This window comes from Tinamus guttatus, unplaced genomic scaffold (genome assembly GCF_059628265.1).
Source record: "Tinamus guttatus ecotype Peru unplaced genomic scaffold, ASM5962826v1 Tinamus_guttatus_pri_ptg000188l, whole genome shotgun sequence".
Lineage (NCBI taxonomy): Eukaryota > Metazoa > Chordata > Aves > Tinamiformes > Tinamidae > Tinamus > Tinamus guttatus.
This window is the reverse complement of record NW_028288722.1, coordinates 289322-314076: the sequence shown is the minus strand read 5'-3', so window position 1 is coordinate 314076 and position 24755 is coordinate 289322. Positions and strand designations below refer to the sequence as shown.

At 50.7% G+C, this 24755-nt stretch overlaps 1 protein-coding gene across 1 annotated transcript; it reads right to left on the bottom strand.

Annotated features, from left to right (window-relative positions):
* Positions 1–40: 40 nt before the first annotated feature.
* Positions 41–991, bottom strand: LOC148594905 (olfactory receptor 14C36-like). Its single transcript, XM_088523451.1, has one exon. The coding sequence runs from the start codon at positions 974–976 to the stop codon at positions 41–43; it is 936 nt and encodes a 311-aa protein (XP_088379577.1). The 5' UTR covers positions 977–991.
* Positions 992–24755: the final 23764 nt, after the last annotated feature.

Sequence of the window (24755 nt, the reverse complement as noted above, 5' to 3'; positions counted from 1 at the left end):
TCCATGGCCTGTGAATAACGAGTGGATTAACGTGGGATAATTATTGGGAGTGATGCTGTACCCGTTGAAATAGTTTCTTCAGAGCATCCTTGAGGTCCTTGTTCCTCAAACTGTAGATGAGAGGGTTCACTGTCGGAGGCACCACGGCATACAGAAAAGACACGACTAGATCCAGAGCTGGGGAGGAGATGGAGGAGGGCTTCAGGTAGGCAAACATGACAGTGCTGACAAACAGGGCAACCACAGCCAGGTGAGGGAGGCACATGGAAAAGGCTTTGTGCCGGCCCTGCTCGGAGGGCATTCTCAGCACAGCAGTGAAGATCTGCACATAAGACAGAACAATGAACACAAAACACCCAAAGACTAAACAGCCATGAACCACAATCAGTGCAGCTTCCCTGAGGTAGGCATCAGAGCAGGACAGCTTGAGAATCTGATCAATTTCACAAAAAAACTGCTCCACCACATTGCCTTGGCAGAGCGGTATTGAAAATGTGTTTCCAGTGTGCACGACAGCAAAGAGTAAACCACTGCCCCAGGCACCTACTGCCATATTGACACAAGCTTTGGGGCCCATAAGGGTCCCATAATGCAGAGGTCTGCATATGGCAACATAGCGATCATAGGCCATGGCAGTGAGAAGAAAATATTCTGCCACGAGTAAGAAAACAAGCAGAAAGACCTGGGCAGCACATCCTGAGTAGGAAATTGCCCTTGTGTCCCACAGGGAATTGGCCATGAATTTGGGGACAGTGACAGAGATGGTACCAAGGTCAAGGAGGGAGAGACTGAAAAGAAAGAAGTACATGGGGATGTGGAGGTGGTAGTCACAGGCTACAGCTGTGATGATGAGACTGTTGCCCAAAAGGGCAGCCAGGTAGGTGGCCAGAAAAAGACCAAAAAGCAACAGCTGCAGCTCCCGTGTGTCTGCAAATATCAGGAGGAGGAACTCATTAAAAGAGGTGCTGTTAGACATTTCCTGCTTTATGGCATGGGGGATGATCCCAAGAAGAAAAGAAAGAGAAGTACGGAGAGGGATTTCAATAATAATAATAATAATAATAAAGTTCATTGTTTCATAAACTCCTCATATTGAATCTCTTTGCTGAGAGGATCTATGTGTTCCATTTTGTACTCTCTGGGTGTGCTGTAGGGAGCAGGGGTCTCTGCCCATGCGCTGCAGACAAGTCAGTCCTGGTGTATAGTATGGTTAGTGGGAATGAGAATGGTAATGGGTCTGACATTCACAATTCCTGTCATGTGAAATCCAGTTGTCATGTGGAAGGGTTTTTCAGCATCTTCGCCATCAGTTCTAAAAAATTAGCATTGAGGAACAAACTCTTAAGCATTTTAAAATGTTGCTTATTTTCTTTCAGATATCCTCGTTACCTCTGGGAAGTGTTGTTCAAAGGTAGAAATCTGTGGCATTTCTGCTGTGAATTCTATAATGAAAGAACTCACTTTCCTTTGGTGGAGGACAACTAGTCTATTAGGCTTTGTCCCATCTGTCATGTGTTTCCACCTCCTTGATGTGGAAGATGACCACACTCATATGTTGCCTTAAAAAGAAAAGTCAGTGCTGAGAGCACAGGAATCCGGTTTCAAGCCGCAGAACTTCTTTCCCTTTCTCTGAGAACCAGAGGGAGGTCTCCGTATTCTCCTAGCCAAGGACACACAAGGCTCTTTTCAGCTGCCCCCATTTCCATACTCTTTGCATCTCTGCAGCTTCTTCATGGGTCTGTCATAGACATCACAGAGATGCTCTGAGACAGCAGTGCCCTTCTGGAGGACAGTCCCCAGTCTGACAGGATACCACAGGGAAATGGTCAAATGTCCTCAAGATGGTCTCTCCTTAAGGGAGAGGAGAATCTTCTCTTTACCCAGCAACACCGACCAACCTTCCTGGAGCCTTATAGCTCAGAAGGGGGTTGGGTCAACCTCTCTCCCATGCAGACCCCTCTGTTGCACAACTCACAGGGTTGGTGTCTGAACTGGAGCTGAACACCTGCTGCCTCCCTGACCCCAGGAAGCCTGAGAGAAGAGCAAGAGCAGAATAGACAGGAGGGGAAATAAGGAGCAACACCATGGTCCTGCTGCCAAGGAAAGTAAACAAAGAGAGGCAGATGGGCGCTCAGGAAAGTCTTCCTCTATCCAGCTGGGCATGCTCCTTGCAGACAGCAATGTCACAAGGCAGTCACTCTCACTCTCTTTGTTGGGCAGCATGAAATGGGTCCATGCCAGGAAAGATGCCTCTCTCCCATGTCAGCAGTCTGACTGCAGAGGAGGTGGGTCATGCCCTGGACTCCATGGCTTTGAGAACAGAGGCTTTTCTAGGTGGGACGTATGGGGCTTAATCAGAGGAGGAGAATGTCTGCATCAGAGGGGCTGCCCATAACTTGCCCAAGTCCATCCTCTCGTGATGAGTCTGTTTATTCGTCATCCCCTTTTCCGCCCATCTCTAATGCCTGGAGCTGTCCCAACCAGGAGATGTTGCTCTGTCCCAATGTCTTTTCCCTGCCAGTGCTCACAGACCCCATCTCATCTGCTCTGTGTGCTCAGTTCTGTTCTACAAAAATGTCCTGCCTCAGGGCCGTGGGTAAGGGCTTCTCTGTGCATGCAGGTCTTAAGGAGCAGGTAAGATAAAACCCAATGAGGCTGTAAAGGTTATGCTGATGCTGTTTGTTGGCTGAGGATGGGATTAAGGAATTTGCTGAGGTTTGTCACAAACCTAGTGATCTCTGAGAATGAGGGTTGAAGAGTCCCAGTCACCAAACTAGAAAACTCTTTCTTTTTTTTTTTCTCCCTGCCAAAATAAGGAATCAGAAAATGCAGATACCAGAAGGAAAGTTCCCTCCCTTTCACATAGTATTTTTTTTTCACCTTGGTCTGGGAAAAAAAAGCAAACAAACAAACTCAACTATGCCCTGTACATGAGCTAGAGCTGTGAGTAACCCTGAATCATGCAGCACCCCCTCAACAGGTGAACCTGTCCTGCTGAGGGTCAGTCCTCCCACCCTGAGCTTTTCCCTGCTGCACCATGAGGAATTCCTCAGGCATGCTGAGCACTGATGTTTGCAAGTGGCAGAGTCACTGCCCCAGGCACACAGCAGCCTGCAGCACAGGGACACTGCTCTGTGTTACAGTCCTGGGCAGACTTGGGTGCACACCCTGGCTTCACAGCTCTGCAGCATCCCTGGCAGAAGATAGCAGCATGCCTTGTCCTTCCGACAGTGTGGCTGCTCTGAAGCATCTCCTTCTCCTCTGCGTTCAAGATGTTGGGTGCTGCATCCTAAAAAAACTATCAGTCATGGGATGAGATGGATTTAGAAGGCTCCTCCAGGAGCCCTAATAGCATTGCTCCACGGACAGAGACTTACCATGTCAAAAACTGCAGATTTCTCCCACACCGAGCACTCCTCTGCCCTCCCACCCCACACTGCTTTTCATTTCTGTCTTCTCACATCTTATGTCAGCAAGAGTAGGCAGTGTCTGGAGCCCTGCTGCTCTTTGCAGAGGAACTGTTCCTGGACAGAGCTGGCTCTTGGCAGTGCTACCAGGTTGCCAAGAGCTCTTCCTGTCCCAGGAGCCTGATCCCACTTGGGAACAGTGGCCTAGCTGAAAAGTATGACTTTATTTTTCCTTTGAACTCCCTCCTCCTGTGAGATGTTCACTGAAGCAGACTAAAATAATCATGAGAATGCTACATTGCAAACAATTAATTTAATTCAGTGCAGACACTTGGTTCAGGGACATAAATGTAGCCCACCAGCATCATGTCAGATACTTAGAATGTCCTGCACATCCATGTCTCTCTAGCAGGTGCATCATGGGACCTATAGCAAACCATCACCTGCAGGATGGGTTTCTAGGCAAGTGCCCAAGGCTCTCATAGCTTTCCTCCCTGTGCCCAAGTCAATGAATCCCTCCACTATCTTCAGGCAAAGTTCATGGTGTCTACATCCAACCATCTTGCACAGATGAGAGGCACATTACACCAAGATCTTCACTTTGTCCTAAAGATTGGTTCACCTCTGTCCCAGGTCACACAGTGCTACAAATCGGATCAGGCAGCAAACTCCTCTCCTGCTATTCCTGAACAGTCCATCTCTGTTTCTACCTGGCCCTGGGTACTGCACTGTTTGCTGTCAGACTGGGAACCTCGCTTCACCATTACAGTGGCTGATAGACAAATGCTAGGCATGTGGCTGTTGATTTTGTAGAGTCACTTGAGCTTCAGTGCTTCATAGGGCAGAGCTGGTCCTGTGGCTGCTGTTTGTGCTTCTGTGGTCACTTTTTCCTCAGCGTCTGATAGGCAGTGCAAGGCTCATACCTGCTGTTGGTGGTTTTGTGGTCAGTTATGCCCAAAGCCGCAGTTGGCCAGTGCTGGTTATGTGGCTACTGTTTGTTGTTGTTAGGTCACTTGTGCCTCAGTGCCTCACAGGCCAGTGCTAGGTGTATGGCTGCTGCTTCTGGTTGTAAATTTACTTTTTTTTTTGGTGACTTAAGACTGTCTTGCCCATGGCTGCTTTTTATGGTTGTGAGGTCTCCAGTGTCTTAGTGCCTGCTAGGCCAGTGGTGGTCACATGGTTAATGATTGTGGTGTTGGGGTCTACTTCTGCCTCAGTGCTGGCTAGACAGTATTAAGCTCTTGGCCCCTGTTTGTGGCTGTGAGATCACTCATGCTTCAGTGCCTCATAGGCCTGGCATGATTACATGGCTGCTGTTTGTGGAGTTGAGGTCACTCGGGCCTCAGCGTTTCACAAAAGACTGCTAGGCCCATGGCTGCTGTGTGTGGTTGTGGGGTCACTTGTACCTCAGTGCCTCATAGGCCAGTGCTAGTCATGAAGTTGCTGTTTGTCGTGGTGAGGTCTCTTCTGCATCAGTATCTGATAGGCCAATGCTGGTGTTGTAGTTGCTATCTGTGATTGTCAGGTCACTTGTATTACAGGACGTGATATGCCAGTTCTAGGCCCATAGATACCTTTTGGTGTTGTGAGGTCGCTTCTTCTGAAGCCTAAACAGGGCAGCGCTATGGCCACGGCTACTGTTTGTGCATGTGGGGTGGCTTGTGCCTCGGTCCCTTGTACGCCAGTGCTGGTTATGTGTCTGCTGTTCATAGTTATAAGATCACTTGTGGCTCAGTTCCTGATGGGGTAATGTTAGGTACATGGCTGTTCTTTGTGCCTAAGAGGTGATTTTTGCCAAGAAAATTTCCAAAATACTTTAGTTTTTGCAGAGGAAGAACATGCAATGTCACTTTCGCTACAAAAGGAACCTTAGCCCTGTTTTGTTGTTGTTGTTTTGTTTTTTATTGTTGTTGTTCAAAGGCAACACCAAAAGAGGTAAACATAACAGCAGAAGTGCGCATCAACTAATTAATAATTGCAAAATGGACCATATAAGGCTGGTATGGAACTCTCTTCTACTGTGAGGGTATGCAAGGGTATGTTTTAAAGGTATGAAGGACACAAGGAGTAATCGTGTATGCTAGGGCAGTTGTGGCAACAGCTGCAATGATTGAGAACGTGAGGAATATTGTTCTAAGTGTGTTTTAAGGCACACTTTTATTTTACTGGTACATCATGCAGTGAAAATTGTTCTGATCACGAAAAGTTACTTACTATTTACCTACCAACATTTATATTAGTATGAGCTTATTTTGCTCCCCGAGCCAAATATGATTTTAGAACAGTATGATATGCTAAATCCTGCTACTCTGTTACCAGAAGAGAAAATATTTCAAGATTGCTTGGAAACAATGGGTTTGAGGCCAATTATTCTGCCTACTGTAAACGAAGTGCCCCTGTGCTAGCTGGATTTACTATTGTTATGTGATGGATTATCATACTATGGAAGAGGTTTGAAGAATATGAGGTAACTATGCAGGGGAAGCAGATTATGGGGTAGGTGATGGCCTGTCATGCCACTTGCAGCAGCCTAACTCCATAGTCTGTGAAGGATGCCCTAAGCCTGAAGAGGCTAATTGGGAAAATAAGAGAATTTCTGAAGGCCCACATGGTCAAGTTGCAGCTGCCCCAGCTAGCATGAGAGGCACATTGGGAGCCGAACTCAAATGCTGGAGCTGCATGTGCAATTGAAGGGCCATGATCTCATCGCAATTACTGAGACATGGTGGGACAGCTCTCATGACTGGAACATGGCCATGGATGGCCTTAGGCTTTCCAGGAAGGACAGGCCAGGAAGGTGAGGTGGTGGAGTTGCTCTTTATGTGAGAGAGCAACTGGAATGTATGGAGTTCTGCCTAGGGGAGGACAACGCGCCTGGCGAGAGCCTGTGCGGGAGGATTAAAGGGCAGGCCAACAGGGACAACACAGTCTTGGGAGTTTACTACAGGCCTTCTGACCAGGGAGAGAAAGTGGATGAGGCCTTCTACAGGCAGCTGCAAGAAGCCTCACAATCCCAGGCCCTGGTCCTTATGGGGGACTTCAAGCACCCTGATGTCTCCTGGGATAATCATACAGGTAGGAGAAAACAGTCTAGGAGGTTCCTGCAGAACATTGCAGATAACTTCTTGATGCTGGTGGTTGATGAGCCAACAAGGGGAGGGGCACTGCTAGACCTGGTACTAACAAACAGAGATGGTCTATGGGGAAATGTGAAAGTTGGAGGCAGTCTTGGCTGCAGTGACCATGAGATGTTGGAATTCACGATCCTGTGAGGAGGAAGCTGGACAAGAAGGAGGATTGCAACCGTGGACTTTAAGAAAGCTAACTTTGACCTCATTAAGGAGCTCCTCAGAGGAATCTCCTGGGCAAGGGTCCTAGAAGGAAAGGGGATCCAGGAGAGTTGGCTACTATTCGAGCACCACTTTCCCCAAGCTCAGGTTCGGTTCATTCCTATAAGAAAGAAGTTGTGCGAGGCAGGTGGGAGACCTGCGTGAATGGGAAAGGAGCTGTTGAGTAAACGTAATGAGAAAAAGAACATGTACATAATGTGGAAGAAGGAGCAGGCCACATGGCAAGAATATAGGAACTTTGTCAGAGAATGCAGGGATGCAATGAGGAAGGCCAAGGCCCATTTGAAAGTAGAGTTAGAGAGAGATGTCAGGGACAACAGGAAGGGCTTCTACAAATACATCAGCAGCAAGAGGAAGATTAGGGAAAATGTTAGTGGACTGCTGAATGGGGAAGGGTGCCTTGGAGACGGGACCAGGTTGACAAGTGCAGGGTCCTGCACCTGGGAAGGAATAACTTCAGACACCAGTACAGATTAGGGGTTGACCTGCTGGAAAGCAGCTCCAAGGAGAGGGACTTGGAAGTCCTGGTTGACAACAAGTTAACCAGGAGGCAGCAATGTGCCCTCGTGGCCAGGAAGGCCAATGGAATCCTGGCTGCATCAGGAGGAGCGTTGCTAGCAGGTTGAGGGAAGGGATCCTGCCCCTTTGCTTCACTCTGGGGAGGCACCTGGAGCACTGGGGCAGTTCTGGGCTCCCGAGGACAAGAGGGACGTGGAGCTTCTAGAGAGGGCCCAGCAACAAAGTGACAGAGCGACAAAGATGACTGAGGGATTGCAGCATCTGTCGTATGAGGAAAGACTAAGTGAGCTGGGCCTGTTCAGCCTAGAGAAGAGAAGATTGAGAGGGGATCTGATCAACATGTACAAGTACCTGGGAGGAGGATGTAGGGAGGACGGGGCCAAACTCTTCTCGGTGGTGGCAGTGACAGGACAAGGGGTAATGGGTAAAAGTTGAAACACAGGAAGTTCCATCTCCATGTGAAGAAGAACTTCTTTCCTGTGAGGGTGACAGAGCCCTGGCACAGGCTGCCCAGAGAGGCTGTGGAGGCTCCTTCTCTGGAGATCTTCAAAAGCCGCCTGGATGCCACCCTGTGCCCCATGCTCTGGGTGTCCCTGCTGGAGGAGAGGTTGGACTGGGTGATCTCTAGAGGTCATTTCCAACGTTAACCATTCTGTAATTTTGTGATTCATGTTGGTGCAGGGTGTCTTTTCCCCTCTCTTTGGTGTCTGCGAAGCTCTCCGAAAGATTTGTACATCACAGCATCTGCTGTCCTACAGGATCCTTTTCAAGGAATTCTCTCTAGGCCAGGAGGGAAAGCAATTGGCAGTACTGGCACCAGGGAAAGAGCCCTACAGCAGTCCTTACGAGAAAGACTGTGTGAAGACCTTGGAAGTCCAAGAAGCTCTTAGGTCACTCTGGGAGCCTCTGCACAAGCTCACCTGTCTCCACAAATGAGTAGAAAAGCCTGATGCTGCTACGCATTAGCAGCAACGCCCATGCTCATCAGTGCCACCATGCTTTGACTTTCTCCTTGCTGAAGGCTCTATGAAGGACAGGGCTGCTCCCTCCTCTTGCTCTCTTGTACCAGATGGGAGTGATTGATTGCTTTATTAACAATGGGGAAAAAAAACAGACTCTGGTTGAATTCAAGATGGCAAATATAGATGCTAGCCAAACAAGTTGCAAATCTTGGTTTGCAACTCTGATAAACTGTAAGAAAATAATTCCTGAACTGGCACACTGGTTGTTTACATTTCTGCTGACAGAAATTTTCCCTAAGTGTTTTAGCAGAAGGGTTCAAACAGTACCTTTTTCTTCATGCAGATACTTTGTTTTCCCTCAGGAATGTTGGGAATGTTATTAAGGTGTCAATGTGACGGCAGAAAATCCAAGCAGGGAAAGCTCAGGTCTCTGTGAATAGAAATCAGGGCAGGAAGAAAGGTTTGAAGAACTTGTCCTGCCACAGGAGCCTCAGAATGTGCCAGTGCTCCGTGGTTGCAGCGTGCCGGGCATGGAGGGACGCAGCAGAGCGTGACCGCTCCAAGAGCCACCGTGCTGGATCAAGGCGGCCTGTGAAGCACAGCCGCTCTCGTCGTGTTGTGCAATGTGCTCTTTGCAGGAAGGCCGTTGTTCCTGGCATGGCGTCAGAGACTCGAGTCTGCAGTATCTCAAGACAGGGAAAAAAAATCAAGTCGTGTGCTGCTCCCACAGCCGGAAAGCCCCTTTCTGGGAAAGCAATTCCCTCCAGGCTTGGAAAGCCCCTCTTGAGCTGGTGCTTCAGGTGAGCTCTTTGCATTTGTTTTCAGGGCAGGTTTCTTGGTGGGAACTGAACCCACGCGAGAGTGTGGTGCATCCCGGGTGCGCGCAGAGGCGTAACGGCAAGGCCTGTTCCGGTGCTACTGCAGCTCCTGTAAATCACAGAGCATTGGCAAGGCCAAGCAGACATTCTTTCCCTGGGTCCCTGCTGTTTGCTGCACAGGGGGCTCTCTCCCTGCTTTCTATTCATTCCTCCATGTCATTGCTTGGTTTTTTGATTAAACAGAAAGGCTTTGTTTTGGTGGCATTGCAGGCCAGCTCTTCACTTTGCAGCTCCCAGTGCGGGTTGGCAGTGACGCCAGGTTGTCCAGGCTTGTTGGGGAGACAGCTCGTTCCTGATCTGTTCTCGGGGTGGAGATCAGCCCCGCCGCCCTGTCTAACGGTACTCGCAGCAGGCTTATTACACAGGGTAAGGGGAACCGCCCCTTCCTCCCTGCTGTGTGTTGCCATGAGAGAATCTGACACCAGGGAGTTGACAGCATGGCTAGAGGTGCTGTTTACAGAAGACAATGAGCAAGAAGAGGTTTTTCAGAGTGGCCCTTTAGCTAAATGAATGAAAGTCTTAACTTTGTTTTTCCTTTGTTTCCTCGTGCAGCAGAAGAAACAGCCCAGTTGTCCTTATGCTGGTGATGGGGAGGATGAGTGTTTGGGACCTGCACTGCCCAGCTGACAGGTGAAGAGTTAAAAGATCTAGCAAACAAGCAGGCAAGTGCTTGAAACCTGCTTACAGGGCTTGTCTAAAGCCTCTTGACTCACCTGCTTTGGGGAATGCCCCACACTGGTGTCAGGACGTTGGCTCGCATCTCGATGCTTCCCCTTCCTCTGGCACTTGGGTAAGGAGCAGAATCTCCATGGACCTTTCTGCTGCATCAGGAGTTCCTGCACGCTGGGTAATTACTGCTGAGTAAGGATAGATGTAATGCAGCATGACGATTTATGGAAATGCCTGGGACAAGTAAGCTATTGAACAGCCTAAACCTCAGGCTGGAGACCTCGCACATCAAAAATGCTATTTCTGGCACTGGGAGGGACAAATCTTCTGCAAACTGGATCCCACATGTATTTACCATAACCACTGTGTCCGTGGGGGTGGCCCAGGGGCCTGCTGGAGCATCTGTGCTAGGCAGCTATTCTGCATGGGGACCGGGACGTGTGCGTATGTCCTTCATGAATGGAAAGGGGCATAAATGAAAACAAGGCAGGGAAGCAAGGACGCAGTTCTCTGCTGCTGTGTGTTGCTGTAGTTTCCCTTGAGCCTTCCTGCCTGCAGGAGGGCCGCTCGGCCACATGAGCCTGGGAAGGGGATGCTTCTCAACAGAGCCACTTGGCACCGATGGGACAGATGGGAATTGAATGCAATGTTGACATGTTGACAGTCAGTAAATCGGCCTCCTCCCGTCCTTCTCTCCCAGGCAGGAAGGAAGTAGACTATTTTTAAATCTGAGGCCCAGGTATGTAACTGTACCTAAAGCTTTTTCTCATGTAAAAGATGGGAAGTGATATAGCATGAGCTACAGTTCCCACGCTCCCTCCCTGAGTACCTTCTCCCAGCCTACTCATCCCAGAGAAAATGAAAGCCCTGAGAGCTACTCCAGGTAAAGCCTGGGCTGTTCTGTGTAAATCTTGGGCTGTTAAGCTGCCAGGGAGGGAGCCAGCAGGACGCTAGCTGTAAGTGGGAATGGCACTGGCTGTGGCAGTCCCCGGCTGAAGGGGGTGCCCAGTGCTCTAGAGCTGCTCTGAACACTTCCCTCGTCCTGAGATGAGGGTCACTTGGGTGGCACCCAGTCAGTGCTGGGACAGCCACCATAGACCACCATAGACCACCATGAACTCAAGCTTAGGTCAGGCCTGCGCACACCTCCCATGAAGATGTGTGTTCATCCTCCAGGCTCAGCTGGAGCTCACACATCCCTCCTGCGCTGCAGCTCTGGCCCTAACCAAGTCCTGGGACCCTGAGGACACCTGATGGTTCTGACCAGCCTTCCCTCAGCCCTGTCCATGGGCGCAGGACCCTGTTTCAGCTCAGGCCCAGGGTCTCTGCAGCAACGCTGCCCTTGTCCAGCCCCGCCAGGCAGGTTGTCCCTGGCTCCCCGTCCTATAGGGCCTGTCCCCAAGTCCTAAGAGGTGACGGATGTGCAGCTGTGCTGACCCCCACCTGGGCTGCTCTGCCCGGCAGCCCCGCACATCCAGGAACATCACCGCCACGGCATGGAGACCTGGGATCTCCATGCCAACATCGGGATCCACTTTTCCATGCAGGAGCCCCTCATCCAGCTCATGTCTCCCAGGCGGCACAGGGATCGCCCATCCCTGCCACCGCGACAGCGCTGCCTTGGTGCGGCAGCTGCACGCTTGGCGCTCTCCCAGGGGCGGGAGGCGCTGGCAGCCGCACAAGATGCCGTTCCCAGCAGCAGTAAGACAGCGAGCTGGAATGGGGAACTGGAAAAGAATCCCTCTTTGGACGGCCTCCTCCTTGTCTCTCGTAGCAACACTGTTTATTTCTAGGCACTGGGTGTGAGGAGAGTGCGGGCTCTGCGAGGTGTCCGCCCAGGAGAAGTTGCCTCCGCAGTCGGTCCCCGGCAAGACACGGGGAAGCTGGCGGGCTGCGAGCTGCGAGGAGCCCCTGCCAGCTCCAGAGCTCACGCGGGGCAGCTCTGCACTGGGCTGGCCTGACTTGTGCTGCTGGTTTGGGGAGATTAGCTTGCACACCCAGAGAGTGCTGAGTGAGCGCCACCGGTGACAGCTTTCTCCTTAAAGGATTTCTCTATGAAAGAGGAAGTTGTCTTGAAATAACTCGGTTGCTTCCCTTTTCACTTTACGGACTTTGAAGCATGCAGCAAGGCAGCTGCCGGAGCAGCCGCGCTCACTGACTTCCTGGCTGAGCAGCGCACGCTGGCCATGACTCTGCGAGGGCTCCGCTCTGCATTGTCGCTCCGCGGGACATCCCAGGTGCACCTATGACTCCATGAGCTCCCGGAGCTGGCCCTAAAGAAGTAGGTAGCATCCTGGCTGGTGCGCGGCTGACGGAAAAGCTGCTCTGCTTGCAGGGAAACTCAAATCCCCCCTCTGTCCCACCCTTCTCTGCTCCTTCAAGAGAAACCTCATGCTCTGCTCCGTACTCTGGCCCTGCCTGGACCTTGAGGAGCAGCATTTATGGCAGGCTCCTGTGCTGGGGAGTGTGTGCATGCATGCTGCAACCCTGGGGGTGAAAGACCCTGCAAAGCACTTGGATAGCCTCTGGGTGGTTTCCTTTGGTGCAGGGAATTTGGGTCTGGGACTAGAAGAGGTGCTGACAGTGCCGGAGAGAGAAATTTGCTGCTTATCTGCAGGAAAGGAGTATCTGTGCGAGCTTCCTCTGCTGTGAGCAGCCTGCGAGGGCGATCCCAGGGCGAGACACAGGGTTTGTCCTCAAGCATGTGCCAGGAGGGAGAGCAGAAACCTTGCCGTGTCCGTGGAGAAGCTGCAGGCGGTTTTGATGTTGTTTCTGCTTTGGCACTGGTTCAGGTCCCCCTTGCTGCACACACGTCTTCCTTGCACACACGTCCTCCTTGCACTCATGTCCTCCTTGCATACCCAGCCGGGAACTGCTTTGAAGCTCAACCCAACCAGAATGAGGGAGCTGCATGCCTGATTTGGGTCTGTTTCTGTAATATTCCACGCTTTATTCATTTTGCTTTGTGTGAAGTGGCTCTTAGTTGAAGAGAACAGTGTCACCTGCCTGAAAGTGCTCCCCGCCGTCGCCTCTTTTTGCACGGGTTTGGCAGGGGCTCCCCCGCCTCCCGGCTGGCAGCTCCTGCAGGGTGGGCAGTGCCCGTGGGCTCAACCCGCTCCGGGTCGGAGGCTGCCCCATGGCTTTGCTGCTGCTTGGCGGTACCAGGGTGTCTCTGAGCTGTGTGGCTTCCTCTCCCCTTTGCGGGTCCCTTGGTGCATGAGCGCAGCAGCAGCGGCGCAGTAATAAACAGTGATGGCAGCAGCAATAAGGAAGAGCGTGCTGGAGCCCTTCCCAAAAGGAAACTACCAAGCACAGAGTTTGCAGCCCTAGAAGAAGTGGATGAGCCAACTCAGTGCATCAGGCAGGCTTTAGCCCATTGCTCTGGCTGTTGTCTCCTCCTGCGACTGACCATGGAGCCTCTGCTGCTCTGGGCAGCACCCTGCTGACCACGGTGGAGACACCGAGCAGAGCAGTTGCACCCTGAGCAGCCTGGGCAGCTGGTACCTTCCTGCAGGAGCTCTGAGCAGCTGAATGCATTAACAGTGATTTTTAGTGGCTGCCTCTTTAATCCTGAAGAAAGCAACAATTTCCTCCAGGCTTCTAAGCTCAATTTACCTCCCCTTTGTATTTTATGAGCTCTTACGTGTGTACTTGGCTGGTCCTTTGGTGGTGCAGGGAGCACATGGCTCCCAGGCTTTCTGGCTCCCTTCCTAAGCTCCTCTTTAGATGTCCCAAATCCACAGGGCATTCTTCAGCCAGCGTCCCCCTAGACAAAAGGGACGGGCACTTCACACCTTGTGCATCTGCAGGAATGTCTTAGAGCTGCAGTGAAAGAAGGTATGTGGTGGTCTGGTGAAATGCATGCCTGGCCCCTGCTGCATTGTAGGAACCTGTTAAAAGTACACACTTTTCTCTCAATTATTAATCTGATCTAAGGAAGTTTTCGGAGGCTGTGAAGTCTCCTGGCTCTAGTTCTGGTAAGACCTTGGCTTGCTGGTCATGTCCCTTGTGTATATTTGCTCCTTTGTCCACTCTGCTGGACAGCAGCCACATAGCCGGACAGCCCAGGGCAGCTCGCAGTGGTTTTGCTGTGCTTTCCCAGGCCTTACAGGAGGGCACATTCAAGACTGTTCAATGACAGACAATGACAGAAGCATTGCTATTTTTCTTTTTTTTTTTTTTTTCAGAAAAATATCCCTGCTTCATACACGGCCTGTGGAGGAGGGAACTGGCCACCATTTCTTGTTGCTGGACACTGATCCCCACATCCTCATTGAGGCAGTTTTCTGTTTTATGCGATCTCACTCTGTGTGTCCTGCAAGCCTTTCCCCTGCAAACGCTACTGCAGGGCAGTCTTGCTTATGCTGGACCTGTCCTTGCTTCTCTGGCACCAGGGATTCCACTGCCAAAGCTGCCTGCAGCCTTTTCATCAGGGGAGACCCGATGCACCATGTCACTGGGATATGTTGAATTCCCACCTCTCTGCCACCCTCTGATATTTGGGACATGCACATGGCAGGTCCAGCCGTCGAGGTAGCATGGCCATAAGGCTTCTTTCTCAGTCGTCACCTTATGTGTTTGGAGAAGGCTCTCGGGTTGTAAAGAGCAGCAGCATCCTTCCCCAGCAGGCCTGGCTCCCCCTGCCTTGGTGGGAACTTGACACAGAGGCACTTTGATTTTGTCACAAGGAGTAGCAGCTCTGCAGAGTCAGGTATTTGGGAAAGAGTTCACCAAAAACTCTCATTTGGTTGTTCACAGCCTTCCTAGTGCAACCATATCCCTTACCCAGCCATGAGGACTCTCAGGACTCTCTTCCCAGTTGCCTTCTTGCTTCTCTGAGCTTTGCTGGTCTGAAGGACCGTTGTGAAGGCAGATGCTGTGTTGGCTGAGTCACATCTTTCTATTTTGAGTTGTGACATGTCTTGAAGATAAACACCCATCAAATATGGCTTGGGCAGGAGCTTCCAGAGAGGGGCTGTTGTGGGGAATGATCTGTGCTGGGGTGGATTTCCTTGGCAGTACCTGGCATGATTATTTCTCCCAGATTAATACTAGTGGTGGATGTTCATAGTCCCACTGAAAGTGGTGGTTTCTGTCGTTGTCGGGGCGTGTGATTATATCTTGTTATTGACCTTGTCCTTGTGGGGTTACAACTGCATCACTATATACTTACCCATTCTTTCTCATCCCACATCTCCTCCCTCTCCTTGTCAGACCTGTGGGCAGCCGTTCTTGCCCTGGCAGCAGGGAATGAATGTGACAAAAGTAGATCCCTGGACAGGTTGTCCACTGATGCTGGAGGAAAAGTTTCATGCAAAAGCTCCAAAACAACTCTGTGTCTGGTCACTCTGCCCCAGATGTCCCCAAAACACATGGCCAATGGCTCCACTGCCATTGGCCATGAGCCACCAGTGACGTGACCTTCCTCCAGCCTCTGGTAGATGTGGCCATCTGGGTGCACTTAACAGAAGAGGCTTCTTCCTTTTGGACCTGCTTGCTCTGCAGCACAAGAAGGTGAACGTGTCCTGAAACAGCTGTTTTAACCCTGAATTTCTTTGCAGGGAGTAAAGCATTTGCTCACAACATGCAACTGCTTTTGTCAGGAGATGATGCAGAGAGTATCTATAGGGTGAAGGGACTGTACCACCAGCGACTGTGCTGCTAAGGTATAGTACAAGGCAGATACTGTCCAAAGAATAGGATTTCAGAGCGGTGCAGAGTGCTTTTCCAACAGCAAGGGCCTGGGTCCAGCTGCTCCTAGGTGCAGGGAGTGGTTGTGCTATCCTATGGCCTTTTTCCTCCTGAGAAGATGGTTCGCTGGCGGTGTCTGCTGATGGTGATGGTGATGTGGTCAGCCACAGAATGAAGCCCGAGCTCTGCGAGCTTTTATTTTTCCCCTCAGGTGGACAGCATTCGCCTAGGCTGTTTGGCTGAGCAAACCTGGCAGCATGTTTTAGAACGCATTTATTTTTTCCCTCCAATTGTTTTTCCATGCTCTGGAAATGGAAAGAGAGGTGCTAAATCTAAAAAGCTGATGCTTCCGGAAAACTCATTTCTTCCCTTAGAAAGAATGAAAAGTGACGTTGGTGAGGAACTCTCCAAAGACTCATTAGTGTCCAGGAAGCAGCCTCAACTTCCATGCCAGCTTTTACAAATGCTTTTGAGCTCGTTAAATACTGATAGGCAGATTAATATTCGGGAGCTGTGGAGTTGTTTTGTTTGTGAAGTGGTTGCATGAGCACTTGGTCTCTCTTGCCTTTGCCCTCCATGAGTGAGAGTCTCTGGGCAGGGACATGCCTTGCCAGAGCAGCCAGCAGGCAAGTGTCACAGCAAAGTGTGGCTGGAAAGCAGAATCCGAGTTTGTGACAGGTTTCCTTGGCAGTGAGAGCCCAAGGAAGCAGCCCGTCTGCTTTCACATCAGAGCTGTCTGAAACCACAAATGCTGACAGTTTTTGAGATGGAACTGGAAACCCACCCAGCAGAGCTTCAGGCTGGTCCATGGCATGTGTGGTCTCTCTGCCTCCGTTGCAGATCTCTGTCCAAACAGAGACTAGGAGATGAGTCTCATAAGTGGAATCTGGCGCAGGTGATTTTTATGTGGTTTTTGAGTTTCAGAATGAAAGTTCTGCACAGTTTTGTTTTAACTGAGACATCTCACACTCGGATGTAAGGTGAGATGGGGGTAGATCCGGCCCTCAGTGTTTCTTCTTGATCATAATTCAGATCCTCTGAGAAATCAGGAGCTAGTGTTGCTCGGATGGAAAAGAGGGATGGAAATGGAAAGGCTGGATTTGTCCCACTTTCCTACCTTAGCTGTGCAGCGGAGCTGGAGGCCAAATCTGTCCAAAAATACTGGCCACTTCACTGGCATTTGAGCACACCTTAAGAGGGGAGTGCAAACAGGGTGTCATAGCTGCTTCTGGTGGACCCTGTGGGGAGATTTTTCTGTAGCATCAGTTGGTCCTGGCAGAAACGATGACCCTGGGTCCAGGAAGAGCAACTGCCTGCACAGTGTTTTGCAGGCTGCCCGGCAGCAGTTTTGAGCAGCCTAGACGCTGCACTGCCCAACAAAGCGGCTCCCATGGGAAGAGTGGCCTGTTCGAAGCTCTTGTGATCATCCAATGAAGAAACCCTCCTCTGGCTCTCATGATGCTTCTGCTCCAGCTAATCTTACCAGAGTTAAAAGGAAACACAGGCTGGGCAGCCGCCCCAGATGGAGCAGGAGCTCTGTAACGTGAGATGAAGCATCTGATGTGCTGCTTTCATAACTGATCTCCTTCAGACAACTGCAGGGAGATGAGGAGAGGGCAGGGTTGTGAATTCTGGTCTGCTCTAAAGGTCATCTGTCAGCTCATGACGAGACACTGCAAATTCACATCTCCCATGTGACTGAGGAGTTGCTGCGTTTCCCTTTGGGATGCTCTGCAGCAGAGCAGCTCCCTCACCACTGCCAATGGTATTTGTAAAACAGCTCCTCGTGTTAGGAGCAAGTCATGGTTCCCTTTGCTGAAATGGGAAGTTGGGATCAGGGCAGTAATTGGTGGTGGGGTAGGAGAGAAGGGGAAAGCAGGAGCGCAGCTAGGGAGAAGCTTTCCACCATGAGCTTTCCACAGGAGCTCCATAGGGAGGAGCGTTCCTGTGAAACACGTGGGTTTTCCTTTGCAAGTGTCTGTAGTCAAACTGATAAAGAGTCACAGGAAACCTCAGATGGTCCCATGTAGTGAATTTGCAACCACATACAGGCAGAAGGTTCATAGAGTTTGGAGCAGGACGAGATATAACGGTCAGAAAGTACACCATGGGGGCTGTATGTGCCCTGCTTCGTAGGTGGGAGAGGAGATGTTTCCCTGTACTGGCCGTGCTCCAGGCAATGATGTTTGGCATGTGCCTGGGTAAAGGGACAAAGTGCCTGGCACCAGCGTTCACTAAGTCAGTCATGTGCTTGGCAGTGAGAAGACTCCCTTGGGCAGGACAGCGGAGCTGTCAGCCCACAGCTACAGGGTTTGGCTTTAGTTTTTCTTTCTTGCCTTGACGTGTTTTTGCATCTGCTTGTTTTATGTTTCAGATGCCTCACCGAGTCTAGGAGCTTTAATTTTTAGTGATTTCCATCAATTTTCCAAGGTCCACAAAATAGAGAAGTAGGTCTTTTGGGTATTGGGTACAGTGCATCCTCATTGTAAATGCTTTCCAGGACCAGGCTGATTGTAGAGCTCTCCACCAAGAAATGAAAGGGGTTGAAATAACTCACGCAGATTGACACATCTCCATCCTCTGCCATGGCATTCTCAGTCCCAGCTCAACGTCCTCTAAGAGAGAGATAAAAAACAGGCTGAGCTTCAACTCCGTTTTGTGGCTCAGATCTCAGAGAAGATGACCCATTTTTGGGGGCAGCAATATGCATTTCCAGGCACACTCCTTCAGAGCTAGGCAGTTTCTTAAGTGGGCGTACCGGATTCTGGGGGAAGTCTTATTCTTTCAGTGCAAAATTATTATTTTATGAATATAGCTAGATGGTTCATTTAACCACCCTGAACTCTTGGGTGATGTAGCTTTCAAGTCACTAAGGATTTATCAGTAAAAATAAAAAAGTTGTTGAAAACTACAGGGAAGAATGTGTCTTCCTTTCTCACTCCCCTCTTATTTTTACCTGTAAATGAAATACCAATGATCTGTAGGCAATTTAAGAAGAGCAGGAGGGAATCGGGGAATTGCAGCAGTGCGAAGAAGTGAGATGAATGCAGAGAAGATGCCAACCCTGCTGAGCTGGCAGACTGCAAAATAACCAGTTGCAGCATGAAATGTGTCTCACGTCTCCTGTGGGGAAGGGAATAGATACAAGGGGGAGGAAGGTGACAGAAAGCGGTGGAACCCTTGCGATGCGGCTCGGAGAACTGAGCAGGTTCTGCTTGAGGGCACTTTTGCTGGGCTGTTGTAATGCCCCTCGCCCTCAGACCTCCCCTTGAGTCAGCTCTCATCTCCTGATGGTCGTGTGTGTTGGATGGGGCCAGAGAGCCCTTCCCATTTTTGAGTAGAAGCCTTGTGGTCACTGGTGAGCAATGAGCTCTGACACACGTACACACAGAGCAGAAGTGAACCCTGTCCAGACGCAGCAGCATTTTGTGCAGGCTGCTGGTTCAGATGCTTCTCCAGGGAGCAGACTGCTCCGTCTAGCTGGTACTCTCCTAGACTTGCACTGTCTAGCTCCTGCCTGATGCACCTTCTCTGAAGAGCCAGTGCCCTTCAGGCGGACCTGGTCCACAGTCTTCTCCTCCCTCATCCTTGCAATGCGCCTGCCAGGACAGTCCTGTGCTGCGAAGGGAGCTGTGGTCATGGGAGCTGGAAGGATCCAAGGGAAGGTGAGTGAAGCAGGGAGTGAGTTGTGCCTACTGGCTTTGGGAGAGGAGTCCACATTGGATGGTCCCTCTGCTCTTGCTTGCACGGGGAAGATTCAGAGTCAGGTTGTGCTGAAGGATCCTGTCTCCAGCCTTTTGGAGAGCCAGACTGGTGTTCCCAGGCAAAAACAGTTTGTGACCATCTCCTTTGCAAGGAGGACATCAATCCAGACAAGGGCTTGCATTGGTCCACTAGGTACTACCTAGATACCATCCCCCCATATTTGGAAAACATCCCCCTGTCTTCTGGGAATCAGCAATCTGGGGAGAGATGAAGCTGGTGCAAGGAGCTGTCTTCAGCTAGGGGGTTTGATGGCTTCTGCTGTCTTCTTCTGGTGAGGAGGTGACGACCTGTGTTTGCTGTGCTGGGATCTTGGTGATGTGTCATGGTTAATGCTGAGGGTCTGGTTCAAGGTTCTCTCTGGGTCAGAGAGAGGAGCTGCAATTCAGTTCAGACATGTCTCTGTGCCTGCTGTCCCCATGGGGATGGGGAAAGCCATGGGAATGGGGATCTCCCTGGCTGTCTCACAGCATGTGGTGGATCAGGGCTGGATTTTGCTCTTGGTTATAGCACAGGCTCTTGTGTTCTTTGAATTCTTCCTTGCCCTAGCTGTATCACTAAGGTCGGATTTGCGTCGATGCGTATGGCAGGACTAGGTGGAGCTGGGAAAGTCCTGATGATGCTCAGGAGGGAACTGCAGCCAGCATCCTCTTCTGCCTTGCCTGAGGAAGGCAGGTGTGATCCTGTGGCCTGAACTACCCTGAACTCAGACCGTTGGGCCCTTCCCATCTTCAGCCCCATATTCCTTCCCTCCTCTTGGTAGCCCTGCGGAAGCTGAATCGGGGAGCAAAGCAGGCAGAAATCTTTCCCCATGAAAATGAAGTGAAGAATATTCTGCCCTTTTAGCTTCCATTACTGGCTTGTGGCCAGACCAAGAGAGAACCAGTAGCTGGTGCTTGGCAGGGACGAGAATAGATGCAAGACTTTCTCACTAGCTTGTTCCTATGTATGTCCTTATGTGCTTCTTCTCGTATGACTTCTATCTGTCTTCCCAAAGACAGTGTAACTAAACCTAAATTTTTCCTCTGAATGACCTGGGGAGTAGTTTTTAGCATTTTACATTGAATTTTCTGGGGAGACCCTCATACTCAGAGATGCAGGTGAGTTACTAGTTGAATTACAGCTACTGCTGTGCAGTCACCAGCAACTCCTCTTCTTTGCAGACAGTGGAAAAAGCCAACACCTTTTAAGCAAACATGTGAATCGAGAACTGAAGTCTCTCAGTCACAGAGGAATTCACATCCCAGCAGCAGGTTTGAGTCCTCTTCTAAATCTAGAAACCAAGCGCTTGTGAGCTGGTTCTAAATTTGGCCAGCAGACTCTCCTCCCACGTGTTGGTAGGAAGGATGCGGATGTGGAAAACCACTGACACAATTAGCAGCCACTGCATTTCAGCAAACGGCCTCTCTGCGGCTCGAGGAACAAAATGCAAGAGCGCCAAGCGTGCAGCCCACTGATTTTGCCTCTCAGAAGAGGTAGTGCTGGTTTCTTGAGCTGGTGGCGACTTCAGTATTTTTCCCATCAGGAACTACAATTTTGAGAACCACAGTGACAGAAAATTAGTAAGCAAAGTAATGCTACTGGATAATATTTAGTGTTCTTAAAAGATCCAGGTTGTGTAAGCAAAGGGTTAGGAGAAGCACTTGGTTTCCTTCTGTAGCAATGATTTGAGAGGACAACCTGCATTATTGAGCCATTGGGGCTCAGTGGATTAAATGTACTTTCCCTTCTCTGGCCCAGAACACGATCCGTTTCTGTTTCCAGAAGCAAAGTCTCATGTGTCAGAGGATGTGTGAAGGGTGCCTGGTGCAGGCTGCTAGTGTGGAGTAGCTGCGGTACCAGGGAGCAGCTTTTTCTTGCTCACCCCTCTGCACAGGGGGCTGCCAAACGTCTCTGCAGGATGAAGGAGCGGGTTATGCTGCATGGTGAATCCATCAGGATGGATGTCTTGGCCGCGCCCCAGGGAAGGCTGGACTTCTGAGCTGCCATCCTGGGCGTGAGGATGCCCTTTGCCCAGCAGAGCTGTGGTTCTGCAGAGCCCAGGCTGCCGCCAGAGGCCATGGACATTTGTTATTTTTGCTGACAAAATAAAACAGAACAAAGAGACCACGCGATAATCCCCTAAAATACAACAGCATCAAGGCAGCCCTTGGCAAGAAGGCTCTGACTTGCCCTCCTGGCAGCAATGCTGCCCGCAGCCACTTTGTCCCCTGGCACCCCCTGGTACATGGGGTCACACTGTCGCAGAGGCGCCAGGGGAAGGGGGAGCAGGACACGGCCCGGCCAGGGGAGCGGAGCAGCGGGCGAGAGGGGAAGGTGGGCGACTGTGCCGCGCCGCAGCGCGGAAAGCACCGTGGGCAGCACCGCGACTCGCCGTGGCGCTCAGTGGCTGCTGCCGCGTTGGGTGCAGAAGAGGAAATGGTTTGCGGAGCGGAGCAAGAGCGCTGTGCCCACTGCCTGCCCACGCAGCAGCCAGGTTGGCATCAAGGGTCTGGGAGGGCCTGGGTCTGCCCTGCTCGTGGTCCTGGGCTGTCTGCTGCCCCACTGTGCAATGCGCGACCATGCTGCTGCCCGGGGAGAAGCGGCTATCTGCCACACTGACTGGGTGCCAGGCCTTATTATCCAGACCCAGAGCCAGAAACAAAGGCCAGACTGGCCTGGAGTGGGTTCTGAAAACTCCACTTGCTGCAGGAAACTTTTAATGAACTTCAGAAAATCTCTGGGAGCAGGGTGCTCCTGGGGCCTTGAGCTCTGCAGGGCAAGGCTGGGAATGATCCCGCTCATGTCTGTCCATCTGCCCCTTCAGCTGCTGCTCTGTCGGGTTGGGCAGGGGATATTCACAGATTTTACCTGGATATTCGACAGAGCAAAGGCAGGAGCATCAGTGAGAGACCATGGCCAGGCTCTGCTTGCGTGGACACCAAGGAGTGGGAGATCCTTACTGTGATCCTACCTGTGCCCACCTGAGGACGGCTGAAGATGGGTTGCCATTCTCAGACACAAATGTGGAACAAAAGTTCAGGAAAATCACAGATTCCAGAGCTGGGAGACTGGGGGGTTGTCACCTGTAACTGCAAGAAGACAAGACAAAGTCTGCTTGCTGGAAAAATCTCAATCCAGAAATGCTGGGAGTTTCCAGAACACTTGGGCTTTAAATACCGCACACCAGCTCTGCAACGGTTGCATCTTGTCACCAGGGAGGCTGGGGAGATGCTGCCAGCTGTGGGCACTGGGCCCCCCATCCTCCTGCTGGCTGCATCACAGGCAAAACCTCCTTCCTTCCTCCCTCTTGGATTTTTTTTTCCTCTCTCTCTCTCTCTCTTCAAAGAAAACAATGCTGGAGGGCAAGGGAAGCTGTCCGGCTCCAGGCTGCCTTCCTTCCGGACCATAACCTGCTCCAAAGTTTTCCTCGGGACTTGTTTTTCTGTGTTGCTCTGTGGAATGAGAGCAGATCAGGACAACAAGTGTAGGAATGTGTTTATTTTTGCTTGCTTGCTCGCTTGCCTGCTGACTGTAGTATAGGTTTCGGACTTAGTTTGACCTAACTTGAATATTTCTTCCGAATCCCTGGGGATCAGAAAGTCCTTCCCGTGCCTGGATCACGGAGGAGTGTGCCTGGAAATGTGTATCACTGTCCTGGGGAAATCCTCCCTGTAAAAAGTGGGACCAGGAGTTGGGAGGAACTCAGCCTGGGGCTGGACACATGCCGTGCTTGCCTTTGGGGCTGTGGTTGCTGAGCATCCTCTATCTGCTGCTGCTGGCTTCCCGCCTGGGCTCGGGATGTCCCGGTGGCTTGGCCACCCCTGAGGCTCAGAGCAAGCCCGTTCTGCCCCGCCAGCTGAGCCGTCGCGCCCGTGTTTTGCAGGCGAGACACCGGACCTGAGGCCATGCCCGAGCGCAGTGAGAGGGAGCCGCCAACTTGTCCCGCTGTCCGAGACGCCGCGAGCCCGAACCGCGCCGCAGCTTCGGCCTGGCCATGGAGAGCACAGGTCTGCAGAGGGACAGGAGAGCCGGCGCCGCGGCACTCTGCCCACCTTCATTTCCCCATTCGCAAAATACAAATTATCTAGGGAAGAGTAATCTCATGCCATGTGTGCCATAACTGCACAAAGTATCGGGAAACTCTGCTTGGTAGATGGGAAATGAGACCTGCCATGACTGAGGAACGGCCAGAGCATTTCCCCTAAAACGGATGCTTTGGAAATCCTAGGTTTGGAATACATTCACATTTGACTTTTAAAGCAAGTTCATGTTTTACTGTATGTTTTTCCCCATCTCTGCTTTGTTTTCCATGCTGCTTCACAGTGTGGTGTCCGTCTCCTTGCACCTCTAGGTCAGGATATAAACACTGAGGAATTTCATTTCATTTTACCACTACTACTGGCTGTTCCTGGTAGGTTGAGGTTTGTTTTTAGATCAAAGTGTCTCTTGTTTATACTGGAACAAATGCTTTGACATGCTGCTCCCCATGAAGAAACCTCAAGACACCGTGACTGCAGCCTTTGATTTCTTTAAAAAAGGGAACATAATATTTATATCAGTTCTAAGAAAAAATCAGAAATAGTAACTGAAACTATGCACAGATAAAAAGAATAGGATATTTTAAATAGTCCATTAGGATGTGTAATTCTTTAGTGCAAGAATAGTAAACATAATAGTAAAATTCAAAAGCTTTATAAAATCACATTAATGAAAAAAACAGAAAATACAAATTTACAAAGCAAAATTCTTATACCTCACTCAGATAATGCTTCCAAAAGGAGGAAACTTCCACGGACACTTTTGCTCTGTTATTTCTACCTGTGCATGTGCAATGGCATGACCTATTCCAGCAGGGATGGGGTTTTCCCCCATGCACACTTAACTTTGGGAGCACATTTTTGAATTTGCTCTGGTTTTGGTCTCCTCAGGTCTGCATTTGCCCACCTTGTTTTGAGTGGATTTTGTGTCTGATGCCCCTGTGCCCTGGTTCCCCTCTCCTTGGCCTCCAGCTCCCGCAGTCCTGGCCTTGGTTAGGGGCTAGGGTGAGGCTTGGAGAGGCTCTTCGTGAGTCTGGACACGCTCCTTGGCCTGGGAGCTGGGGATGAGGAGGTGGCGAGGATGCCGAGAGGGAAGACAGCTCCTGCCTCACTGCAGTTCACCTGGCAGTATGTTCTTGGATCTACCTTAGGAACTGGGTAAATAGCTCCTTGCCTTGTGGGCAAGACCTGCTCAATACCACCAACAGCAATTTAGATCCCATCAATGAACACAGATGCACCAAACCGCACCAGGAGGGGACACTGGGATGCAGTTATCGCCAATACCTGAGATCTGTCCTCAGATCAAGCCATGTTCTGACTGCTCCACCCTGTTACTTTCCTGCAGATGGAGAATACATTTAATAGTACCTAACTTTGGGTAGTACTTTTGTCATGACAAGGGAGGAAGAATCATTTTGCAAATGGGGAAAGAGAAGCGCAGTGTTAGGAGGGAAAAAAAGACAGGCCAGTGTGCAGTAAAGGGACCTGCATCATT

What these genes read in the sequence shown, in the direction of transcription:
- LOC148594905 (XM_088523451.1), bottom strand. Translation starts at nt 976, where the DNA reads ATGTCTAACAGCACCTCTTTTAATGAGTTCCTCCTCCTGATATTTGCA.